Here is a 12126-nt window from a genome sequence, read left to right as displayed (position 1 = left end):
CTTCGAGACAAATCAACTGTCATGGAAATGAGACGGTTTCTGATCCCCAAATACCTTGCATTGTTAGAAGTAAACTATGCATTTCTCAGAAGAGTCATCTCTTTGGTTATACCATTACCAATTAATGGTGTAAAGCAGGAATGGAAGCACCATTTTTCAACATCAAAAATTGATTTTTAGTCAAACAAACTAAAAGTGGAAAGATCTTTGTGAAGCCCTTTTCAGAAAAATCACTGTTGGAAGAATAAAAATGGCAGCTTCATACCAGTTTCGAACAGCCATGCAGCTTTGATGTGTGATGTTTATATATATTTATCAGCCAATTTTCTGAAAGCTCCATTAATTGTAAAAGTGTGCATTGTACTTTCTCAGTGTTGTCAAGCTTCTTTTTAAAAATTCCTTTACTCCAAGTTTCCTGCAAATGCAGAATCTAGACTGAAAACGCTGAAAACAGTGGAGAATCCCTCAAATGTACAGAACAGCAGGTACATTCAAGTTACAGTCTGTTGGTGTTTATTTTTAGCATTTTTGTTAATTAAATAGGCCTGAGAGAAGAAAATTCTTTCCTTTTGTAATGCGAGGATTTTCCTTTTCCTTGCTGGTTTTCTTAAACTGTATTACCTTTGGGGGAGCACTTAGGGTTGACTGTCAGTTTGGTAACAAAGTATCAGGCAACAGAGCTCCGCAGCAGCTCTCCTTCCAGAGCCCAGAGGCAGAGATGAGATGAGAAGCAGCCACTCTATGCTTCCAGAGAGGCTCGAAGGAACACCACCACCGGGGGCTCCAAACTCACTCCAACACTTGGCTAGTTCTATTCACACCCAAGCTCCTTCCCTTCCTCTCTCTTTCTCCCCTCCATCCCGCCGCCTCCCTTACACACACGCATCAGGATCACAACTGGCTCAGCCTTAAGAAACCGACAACCCGTTGGCATCCTTTCCAGCGGCAGCGGCTGCGCTGGGCCCCGAGGTCAGTCTTGGGAAAACTGCTGCAGCTCCCTGGAGGCAGCGGTGCTGCTCGGCTCGCCAAATCCTCTGCCCTCCCCCAAGTTCATGGGGTCCTCTCCCCGCTCGGCCTCCCGGGGAAGACACCTCTCCTGCCCAGCGCACAGAGGGTGGGTGTGCCCTGCCAAGAGCCCTCTGCTCCAGGATAAACCAAATGACCCCGGGGCCCGGGCGACAGAAACTCAGGGAGCTACCGAGGCAAACATGTCTCCTTCCAAAAGCTGCTGGCTCCAGAGATGACCTTCTGAGCAAATACAAATGAGGGGAGAGGCTTACATTTGCACCGAAGGCTCAGGGGTGGGAGAGCTGAGGCCCAAACTGGGGGGTGAGGGGTGGGCGCAGAGAGGAAAACAGGAGTGGTTTCCCCCGGTGTGAGCTTGGCTGGGGAGGCGGGAGGCAGGCGGGGAGGTGGGAGGGAGCAAATCCAAACCCAGCCTGCCACTCCAGGGCGCTAGGCACTGCTCTTGGCTGCCCCCGAGGTGATGACCTGGCCCTAGGACCCGGTGAGGGAGGTGGGAGCTGAGTGGCAGGGAAGGAGCTGGGGTTCACAGGACCAATGCAGCGTCAGCCATCAGGAAGTCCCTCTTACTCGCCTTCAGTTCCAGACCACCCTCGATGGCTGACCGACCGCACACGCCGCTGAGGGTGAGGGGACCCACTCGGCCTCCCGGGGGTGCTCCTGAACCCCGCGGGCTTCCCTGGAGCACCAAGGAAAGGGCCTGTGCGCCGGGTGGGCCAGGCTGGAAAGGTGGGGAAAAATCCCACCCAGACGGGCCCGGGGGTCCCCAGTAGCACCTGTCTAAGACACCAAAGTATCTTTGGGGGTGGGTCAGGCTCCCCTCGGAAAATCTGGGGTGAGCGCCAGCCTGTCGCCCCTTTCAGATGGAACCCTCTGGGAGCATGGGTTCCAGGGACAGGCCAACTGGAAGGACAGGGGGAGCGCCCACTCGCCCCACCTGGATGGTCGCTGGGTGAGGGGTGCACGGCAGCGGGGACCCTGGGCCCTGCACCCCAGCCCTGCCCTGACCCCTGCCGGGGCGCTCGTGGGGCCTTGAGCTCAGCGCCTGTGGACCCCGCACTCGGGAACACTCCCCGGCCTTCCATCAAACTTCGGTCCCTTCCCGGGTGTAGACGAAGTGACTGACGCGGAAGCCGGTGGCGGCCGTCTGCTGGCCAGCGGCGAAGCCGGGCGCGGGGCGGGGGACCTGGGGGCTGTGAGTGGCGATCGTCGCGGGTCTCCCGAAGGAAAAGTCTCCCGCCAGGCCCCCGGGTAAGGGGTTGAAGCCGCCAGCTAGGGCGCCCACGGCCGAGGCCAAACTGGAGAAGCAGGCTGCGGCCTCGGGCGCGGGCGGGGACGCCGAGGCCCGCAGGTCCGGGGAGGCGGCGCCCAGGGGCTCCAGCTCTGGCGCCCGGGCTCCGGCCTGGCTCCGGGGACCCGAGGGTGCGACTGCGCCCGCCTCCCCCCTCCGCTTCCTCTTCCTTCGGAAGTTCCCGTTGTCAAACATCTTCTCGCAGTTTGGATCCAGGGTCCAGTAATTGCCTTTACCTGCGGAAGAAGAAAGGGACCGGCTCAGAAAAATCGGGGTCTGGCCGAGGTGATAGGTGAGAAGGTGAGAAATGGAGGTCAGCTCCAGAAGGATTCCCACCGGCCCCTCCATGAACCCTTACCCCCACCCCAAACCTTGAGGGGACGCTGTGTACCGGATCGGGCGTCCACAGCGAAGGACGATGCCCGGGAAATACAGAGCCTCGCAGAGGGCAAGGCCAGAGAGAAGGCCTATGAAATGAAGAAAGGAACCTGCTCTCCTCGGGCCATCGCTTCGCCCGTGGGGCGGAGCACACCTCGCCAGGCCTCTCTGCAGCCTCCCAAAGCGGCATCGCCTTTGTCTTAACCTTCGTGGGGGGAGCCGCCGTCTTCCCCACTTTAAGCAGAGGACATGCGCCCCCGAGAGAGGCAATTCCTCAGGTCGCCCCGGCAGGCTAGCTCTCCCGGGCTTCTTCATTCTGGAGAGCGCGCCGAGAATTAGAGACTCAGTTGCCCTGGATGTGAAGTCAGGGCTGCGGGGGTCTGCCGGCTTCCTGGAGCCCGTGGGCGGCTCCCCACCCTCCTCCCGCCTCGGCTCCCCTAGCTGGGAAGTCTGGACGGTCCAGGACCGCCGGGTCCCTCGAGTGCCCGCAGCCCGGAGTCCTGGACTCGCAAGGGGGCGCGCCTCTGTTACCTGGGTCGTCCTCGTCGCGGGGCACCTTCTTGAAGCAGTCGTTGAGGGACAGGTTGTGGCGGATGGAGTTCTGCCAGCCCGCCTTGCTGCGCTTGTAGAAGGGGAAGTTGCCGGCCACGTACTGGTAGATCTGGCTGAGCGTCAGCTTGCGCCGCGGCGCGCTCTGGATGGCCATGGCGATGAGCGCCGAGTACGAGTAGGGCGGCCGCACCAGCCTCAGCAGCTCCTGTTGGCCGGGCAGGCTCAGCCACGCCAGGTCGGCGCCTGCCAGGCCGCCGGGGGCCGCGAGGAGCGGGCCGGGGGCTCCGAAGGGGGCCGCGGGCACTGGGCCCGGCGCGTAGGGCGCGGAGCTGAGAGCGGGCGCGTTCAGCCACAGGCGCGGGCCGGCGCCCGCTGCGCCCAGATCTCCGCGCGCGTATCCAGAGGGGCGCGCGGCCGCCCGGGCCTGGCTCTGCGGGGCCGCAGAGGGCCCCGAGCCGTCGCCGTACTCGGCCATGTCCTGCGGCTCCCGGGCCGGGGCGGGTGGCTCGGCGCCCAAGCTCACGGGCGCACCATCCAGTGCGGCCGCCCGCAGCAGCTCCAGGTGTGGCGGCCGGGCCTCGCCCTCCGCCCTTTAAATGCCGTCGGGGGCCAGAGGCCCAGGTGAGTGTAGGCGCGCCGAGCCCCCGCCCGCGACAGCTTTGGAGGAGTGCTGTCTGCATCCCCGCCCCAGGGTCAGCTTTCCGCCCCGCCCAGGTCCAGATGCGCTCGGGCCGAGTCGCTCCGGTAATTCCCAGACCCCGTGTCTCCTGCGCCGCCTGACACCTGCACCCCGGGCCCCCGGCGATACCACCCCGTCAGACCTTTAGGGCCCCGCGGCCCTGGCTGTCCGCACCCTCCAGCAGCCACCGCGTGTCCTCCTTCAGGCCCCAAGGGTGCAGCGTGGGATTCCCTTCCAACGCGGTGTCCCCTTGCTCGCCCGCCAGAGACTCCCTCCCGGCGTCTTGGGGGACACCCGGCAAGGAGCTAAGGCCCGCTGTGTGAGGCACAGAGTCGAGGGGTCGAGGCCGCGCGGCGGCGGAGGACGCGAAGGCGGGAGGGCAGGCCTGGCTGGAAGCGGACCGTGGCCCTGGAGTCGTCGGATGTCCCCCCGCGATCTGCTTCGGGGTGGATCAGACCCCACTGTAGAGGAGGCTGGAGACGCTGGAAGCTCAGGATACTTCGCTCATCTAGGGAGCCCGAGATGAGGCCCGGCTAGGTTGAGCGGTGACCTTGGGCACAGGGTGCCGTGGGTGGCAAAACCCTCCGCTGGGTTTCCCAGGACGCAGGGAAAACAGGGACGTCCGGGTGGGGAGCCCGACGCCCTCCCGCGGGCCCTGGCTCCCGGCTTCGCTTCCCCGCGCGGAGGCTGATGCGGGGAAGACCAGGAGCCCCTGTACCCCACGTGCCCTCGCTCGGAGGAGCGATGATCAACGTTCAGAGATAATTAGAGGGGCCCCGAAATTCAGCGCCCGCGGTGGTAATACTCATGTTGGAGAAATCGGTCTCCCCTGGGACTTCCCCAATGTCTCCGCACTTTTGGAGATGAGGAGGGAGCAGGAGGCGGCCCGCGGGTGGGGCTAGAGGTTAGAGTGAAAAGACGGGAGCTCTGGGGGAAAAGGGGGCCACGCTGGAGTTCCCTGTCTCTCTCCTGTGGTCTTAGGCCGCTCAGGTTGTAATTTAGAATTTAATGTAAAACAACCAGTTTGTGGAACTGTTTCACAAGTAGTGGAAGGGAGGGTCCCTCTATTGGCACACGGGATTCTCCTCTAAGAAGTAACAGCCTGTTGGGAAGTGGTTGGTGAACTACTCGAACTACACCTATTTCTGCCTTTGGAGACAGTAAAGACCAGAAATCCTGGTCATTTGGCCAAGGACAGGAAAGCAACAGACCCAACCAGATCATTGAAGTCAGTGCCTCATCTCTCCCTGCGCCCCCTTCTGGAAGATTTCTGATTGCAAAGGCTTAGGAGATGGGAAGACGCTAAGGCCTTTCAGATCACCATCCCCATCACTGCAGGGATGGTTTACCCGGGAGGAGGATAGTAGTACCTTCTTTGGGAAGCATGCCCCTGATTTTTCTTGTTTCTGTCAAGAAACAGCAGCCAGAACCATCGGTCTGCCAGTTAAGAGATCTTCAGAATGTCCTCACAGTGTTAAACACACTGTCTCTGTAGACATGACAAGTTTTCTGGTGGCTGCCCTGCCTAGGAGTCCTAAATAGGACTGGTCCTCTTCCTCGCATCTTTAACCCATACCCTTTTCCTTTATTCTCAAACGTGGCCCCACTGCTTACTTTGCGGGTAGCTCCCCATCCTTCCTCTGTCAGATTTTCAGGCACACCTGTTTTCCTTCCTCTGGTCCCCATGGGAGAGGTGTCCCTGCTTCATCATGTCCATCTCTCCTTGCTTCTCTTTAGCAGCCCAGCCTCCCAAAGGTTTGTCTCTGTCGGCTGTTGATGTCCCTTTTGTCTGGAGAACACTCTAGTGGGGCCCAGATAGGCATCCACCCCCAGGACTCCGCTGAAACTGCTCAGACACAGTCTCCAGTGGCCTCTGTCTCCCCGAGTCCAACGATAGCTCTTCCTCATGTTGCTCAGCTCTCAGCAGCTCCTGACACTTTCCAGAATCAACACCCTCTTCCCACCGGCTTCTGAACACTGTCCTCTGGTTTACCTCCACTTCTGCAGCTCCTTCTCGGACTCAGCTCTATTCCAGGCCCTTTCTTCCCTCTTTTTGCTTGGATTACTGGCCCTTAACTCATGGTTTCTCAGCCTCATCACTATTGGAATATCGGGCTAGATAATTCTGTGCCGTTCTGTGCACTTTAGGATGTTTAGAAGCATCTCTGACCTCAACCCACTAGATGTTGGCAACACTGCTCTGCTGAGACAACCGAAGATGTCTTAAAACATTGCCAACTGTTGCTTGTGGGGCCAAGTCACTCCTGATTGAAAATGTCTGCATTAACTAATGACTCTGTCATCTTTATCATCCATTTGGATGTCTTCCTCTCCAATACCTCGTGTCTCATGCTAATTTATTATCTTCTACATGAGAGCGGCCTCCAGCAGATGAGAGCTCCTCTAGTCCCCACAGCCATTGAGGAAGTAGGAACTTCAGTCCTGCAATCACAAGGAACTGAATTCTGTCAGTAGCAGGAATGACCTCGGAAGAGGAGTGAAACCCAGATGCAATAACCAACACTTCATTTTAGCCTGAGCAGAGAAGCTGCCATACTTTGCTTGACGTTTGACCTAAAGAATGTGAGATAGTGAATGGGCATTGTCTTGAGCTGTTAAGTTTGTGGTAATTTGTCACAGAGCAAAAAATAAAATAAAAAATTTTTAAAAGCCCTTAAAGATAACAACTCCAAAACCAAAAGGGGCATGTCATCCCAGTTTAGTACCCTACCTTTGTGGTCAGAAGGAGGTTCTCACTTCTCATGGGGGTTGTGACTCCCCCGAGAAAAGCCCTGCTCTGCCCTGACTTCTCACCATCTCCTGTGTTAGAACTCCACACAGCCACTGATGTCCAAGGCTGATTAGTGAGGTCTACGTAACTTTTTTTAAACATTCAAGACTGGAGAAAACTCGAGGGTTTTTCTGTCATTGAATAGATCATTTACAACATCAACAAAAGCCGTCCTTGACTTCTGCAATTCTGTCTACAAAATAATTAGCTATGGGTTTACAGTTCCTCCCTCTAGAAGGGGTCGGGTCAGGGGTAACTGTGGCCAAGAGCCTAGACCCAGGTCAACTGGATTTTGGCTTGAGCCTTGCCTCCATCAATGAGAATTTAAGTCGATGATTCCACCTCTGAGTTCCATTTTTTCTAGCGCCTGTGAAGTGCTTTGAGGTATTAGGTTTCTCAATGAACATACATATCCTAGTTCATAACCAGAATTTACCTCAAACTCTTATCACTTAGAGAAAAACTGAAGCAACATTCAGACTGTGCAGACTTTTTTCAGCTTTTTTTCAGCTGACAAATGAAGAAGGTGAGAGCTTTAGCTGCAGATAGACCTGGATTCAAATCCTGGCTCTGGTCCCAAACACCTGTAGGTGTAGTCTGCTTGACTTTTCCAAGTCTTAAGTTTTTCTCTCTGCAGAGTGGGCCTAATACTGCCCAGTTAATAGGTTATTAGAAAGACTAAGTGAACCATGCGTGCCAAACACTTACGCATAAGCAATAAGTGCTTACAGTATAGGATCTACTGGCATTTTCTCTGTGTCATTCAATCATTCACTGGTTTGGAGATCATATCCTGAGCTTATGGTTTGTCTCCCTACATGTTAAATACACTTTCATACCTAAAAGTGTCATCCACATTCTTAACATGAAACTGAGGAAAGGTTTTATTACAATGTTTTCTCCATTTTAGCTTTTTTCTTTTCAAATCAGAATCCAATGTGCTCACAAGAGCTGACTTGTACTTGTCAGGTCCCTTCAGTTTCTTTTGTTCTAGAACAGCCCCTTGGGCAATGACTGCAGCCATGAAATTAAATGACACTTGCTTCTTGGAAGGAAAGTTATGATCAAACTAGGCAGTGTGTTAAAAAGCAGAGACATTACTTTGTCAACAAAGGTCTGTTGAGTCAAAGCTATGGTTTTTCCAGTAGTCATGCACAGATGCGAGATTTGGACCACAGAGAAGACTGAGCACTGAAGAATTGATGCTTTCGAACTGTGGTGCTGGAGAAGACTCTTGAGAGTCCCTTGGACTGCAAAGAGACCAAACCAGTCAATCCTAAAGGAAATTAATCCTGAGTATTCATTAGAAGGACTGATGCTTAAGCTGAAGCTCCAATACTTTGGCCACTTGATGTGAAGAGCCCCTGATTCTGGGAAAGACTGAGGGAATGAGGAGAAGGGGACAACAGAGGATGGGACAGTTGGATGGCATCATTGCCACAATGGACATGAGTTTGAGCAAACTCTAGGAGATAGTGGAGGACAGGGAAGCCTGTTGTGCTGCAGTCCATGGGATCACAAAGAATCGGACATGACTGAGCAACTAAACAACGATAAGAACAGCCCCTACCTCGCTGCTCTCAAATTGCTTGTTTTTAAATGCCTTCAGGCGTTAACTCTTTGAAAAGATCAGTCCCACCATCTGGATGTGTCTGTTTTCTCCTGCTGATGTTTAACTTATTACCATATTCCCTCCATTTCCTTTATATAGAAGTTAGGTCTCAACATTGGTGCAGATTCAGGTTACATGGATTTTCCACATCGCATCAGGAAGCACACGATGCCAGGTTGGTCCTCTCTCGCTGACTCTGAGCTTTTTTGCATGTTCCATTGCTCAGTCGTGTCCGATTCTTTGCAGCCCCATGCACTGTAGCCTACCAGGATCCTCTGTCTCTGGAATTTTCCAGGCAAGAATACTGGAGAGTTACCATTTCCTACTCCAGGGGATCTTCTGGACCCAAGGATCGAATCTGTGTCTCCTGAGCCTCCTGCATTGGCAGGTGGATTCTTTACCATTGAGCCAACTCTGAGTTTGATCACTGGGCTAAAGGAGTGACTCTGGAAATGCAGTTGGGAACTAACCCATGGGGTGATGCTTGGAGATGATAAATTTCCCTGGTGGTCCAGTGGTTAGCGCTCACGTGCGTTCACTGCTGTAGCCTGAGTTCAGTCCCTGGTGGGAGAACTAAGATCCTACAAGCCACGCAACACGCCTCCCCCCACACCAAAAACAAAAACAAAAACCCAACTCCGTGTGTAAAGTTGTCCTTCCCAGGTGAGAATTGCTATTGATTTTCCTTTCCATTGATGGTTGCTAGCTAAATCAACTCTGTTGGAAGTTGCAAAATATAAATTTTCTCATTCTGTCATTCTTTTACATTCATTGTCTCATTTTTCTGTAAAACAGATCTTTCTGTCACCAACTGAATTTATCTAGTTTCCCTGCTGCTGCTGCTAAGTCGCTTCAGTCATGTCCGACTCTGTGTGACCCCATAGACAGCAGCCCACCCGGCTCCCCCATCCCTGAGATTCTCCAGGCAAGAACACTGAACTGTATATTAAAAAGACCAGAAAATTGCGTGGTTTTTTCTGTTTATTGATCTATTTTAAGATTATGGTGTTGCTAAAGCAGTCATCTTAATTGGAAACAGTGTTTTCATTTTGCTTCATGGCTTTCCCTGTGAGTAGCATTATGGACTCCTAAATGTTTACATATTTAATATTTTAATAAGTTATCATTATTTTTGTGATATTTATATTGTCCAAAACTGAGGCATTGGAAGCCCCTTGGAGCCAGCCTCTGTATCCTTTTGTTATGGCCCCAGCAGGCTTTGAACTTTTTTTGCTGTTTGATACAAGCAGGTCTGGGATTATTTTGTACTTTCCTGACCTAGATCTGTAATCAGCTATTTCTCCAGGGGGCCTTGGTTCCTTTTTAGAAGGAATAGTACTAAGAAATTAAAATACATGCCATAGGATATTTTGGTGGAAAAGGGATAGCATTGCTTATAGAGTTTTCAATGGGCAAATATAGGAAATGCATTTTAAAAAATCATGGTTGATATACTTCTTACGAAAGTTTAACCCTTACAAGATTTTTTCTTTTTTAAAAACTTTTACTCTATACCTGTGTCTTCTTTCTCTTACACTGGAGATCTGATTCCTAGTAACTTTAGCACAATTAATTCTTGCTTGATCTCATAGCCTACCTCTGTGGTTTCCAATACCATATCTGTATCATTATTAATAGAGAAACTATTGAATGATTTCCCTGAGCTCTTTTTATCCTTAAAATACATGCAGCCATGAAATTAAAAGACGCTTACTCCTTGGAAGGAAAGTTATGACCAACCTAGATAGCATATTCAAAAGCAGAGACATTACTTTGCCAACAAAGGTCCATCTAGTCAAAGCTATGGTTTTTCCAGTAGTCATGTATGGATGTGAGAGTTGGACTGTGAAAAAAGCTGAGCACCGAAGAATTGATGCTTTTGAACTGTGGTGTTGGAGAAGACCCTTGAGAGTCCCTTGGACTTAGGAGATCTACCCAGTCCATTCTAAAGGAGATCAGTCCTGGGTGTTCTTTGGAAGGACTGATGCTAAAGCTGAAACTCCAATACTTTGGCCACCTGATGCGAAGAGTTGATTCATTGGAAAAGACTCTGATGCTGGGAGGGATTGGGGTCAGGAGGAGAAGGGGATGACAGAGGATGAGATGGCTGGATGGCATCACTGACTCGATGGACGTGAGTCTGAGTGAACTCCAGGAGATGGTGACAGACAGGGAGGCCTGGCATGCTGCAACTCATGGGGTGGCAAAGAGTCGAACACGACTGAGCAACTGAACTGAAGGAAGTATAGTGAAAGGAATATTTTATAAAGCCCCTTGAACATTTTCTTTTCTTTGTGAGGTCTGTTGCTGTTTTGACAGATTGTTGAGTTCACTATATTTTATTCCATGTATGTTTAAAGCCTGGAATTTGCTAAGAAGTTGGGAAGCACCTTGGTCATTAAACTACACAATGATTATTTTCTTTCCTGTATGTATGTCGTAAATAGATGTGGTAGAATTCATATGGGGGTTTCTTGAATGTTGAAAGTTATGGGAATACACTGTTAGTGGCACTGTAAACTGGAGCAGCCACTGTGGAGAGCAGTATGGAGGTTATGGAGGGTCCCACTCCTGGGCATGTATCTGGAGAAAACCATGGTCTGAAAAGATGCAGGCATCCAGCTTTTCACTGAAGCACTGTGTAGCCAAGATATGGGAGCAACCTGAGCGTCCATTGTCAGAGGAATGGACAAAGAGGATGTGGTACATATTTACAACGGAATATTACGCAGTCATGAAAAAGCATGAAATAATGCCACTTGCAGCAACATGGATGGGCCTAGAGAGTGTCATACTGAGAGAAGTAAGTCAGACAAAGGAGGAGAATTATTGTGTGACATCCTTTATATGTGGAATCTAAAAAGAAATGATACAAATGAACTTATTTACAAAACAGGAAGAGATTCACAGGCTTTGAAAACAGATTTACAGTTGCTGGTGGGGAAGAGATAGTTAGGGAGTTCGGGATGGTCATGTACACAATGCTATATTTAAAACTGGTAACCAACAAGGACCTGTTGTTTAGCACACGGAACTCTACTTGATGTTATGCAGCAGCCTGGATGGGGGGGCGGTTTTGGGGTAGAATGGATGCATGTATATGTATGGCTGAGTCAAGCTGTTCATCTGAAACTATCACAACATTGTTAATTGACTATGTTGTTGTTTAGTCATTAAGTTATGTTCAGCTCTTTGCAACCCCATAATTGGCTATACCTCAATATCAAATTAAAAGGTCAAAAGAAAAAGAAAGTAATGGCAACCTTTGGGATCATGTAAGGCACTCCACTCCAGTACTCTTGCCTGGAAAATCCCATGGATGGAGGAGCCTGGTGGGCTGCAGTCCATGGGGTTGCTAAGAGTCAGACACGACTGAGCGACTTCACTTTCACTTTTCACTTTCATGCATTGGAGAAGGAAATGGCAACCCACTCCAGTGTTCTTGCCTGGAGAATCCCAGGGATGGGGGAGCCTGGTGGGCTGCCGTCTCTGGGGTCACACAGAGTCGGACACGACTGAAGCGACTTAGTAGCAAGGATGTTCTCATTTTCATAGTAATATTAATTATCTTGTGTCTCTGCAGAGAGGCAGATACTGTCAGACTGAGTGGGACCATGCTAACAGTGGTTGATTTTGATGGCAAGGAACTGTCCGATGGATTCAGGTTTGAATCCTGGTCCCGTCAATTATTAGCTATTTGATTCTGGATGAGTTAACCTGGGCTTTTATTTTCTTCATCAGTAATAGAATAATACTAACCATCTCCCAGGTCCTTCCATCCCCACTGGGGCAGAATGACA

At 51.4% G+C, this 12126-nt stretch overlaps 1 protein-coding gene across 1 annotated transcript; it reads right to left on the bottom strand.

Moving 5' to 3' along the window:
* Window positions 1-1790: 1790 nt before the first annotated feature.
* On the bottom strand, window positions 1791-6329 carry FOXI2 (forkhead box I2). Its single transcript, XM_086377841.1, has 2 exons — window positions 3224-6329; window positions 1791-2550 (listed from the first exon to the last, which is right to left on the bottom strand). The coding sequence occupies exons 1-2, from the start codon at window positions 3717-3719 to the stop codon at window positions 2108-2110; spliced, it is 939 nt and encodes a 312-aa protein (XP_086233967.1). The 5' UTR covers window positions 3720-6329; the 3' UTR covers window positions 1791-2107.
* Between the last annotated feature and the right edge of the window lie 5797 nt (window positions 6330-12126).

The sequence above is a fragment of the Bos grunniens genome, chromosome 26, assembly GCF_055505025.1.
Source record: "Bos grunniens cultivar Pamir isolate PY7600 chromosome 26, Bosgru_T2T1.0, whole genome shotgun sequence".
In the NCBI taxonomy this organism is placed as follows: domain Eukaryota; kingdom Metazoa; phylum Chordata; class Mammalia; order Artiodactyla; family Bovidae; genus Bos; species Bos grunniens.
This window is presented reverse-complemented; position numbering and strand designations above follow the sequence as displayed.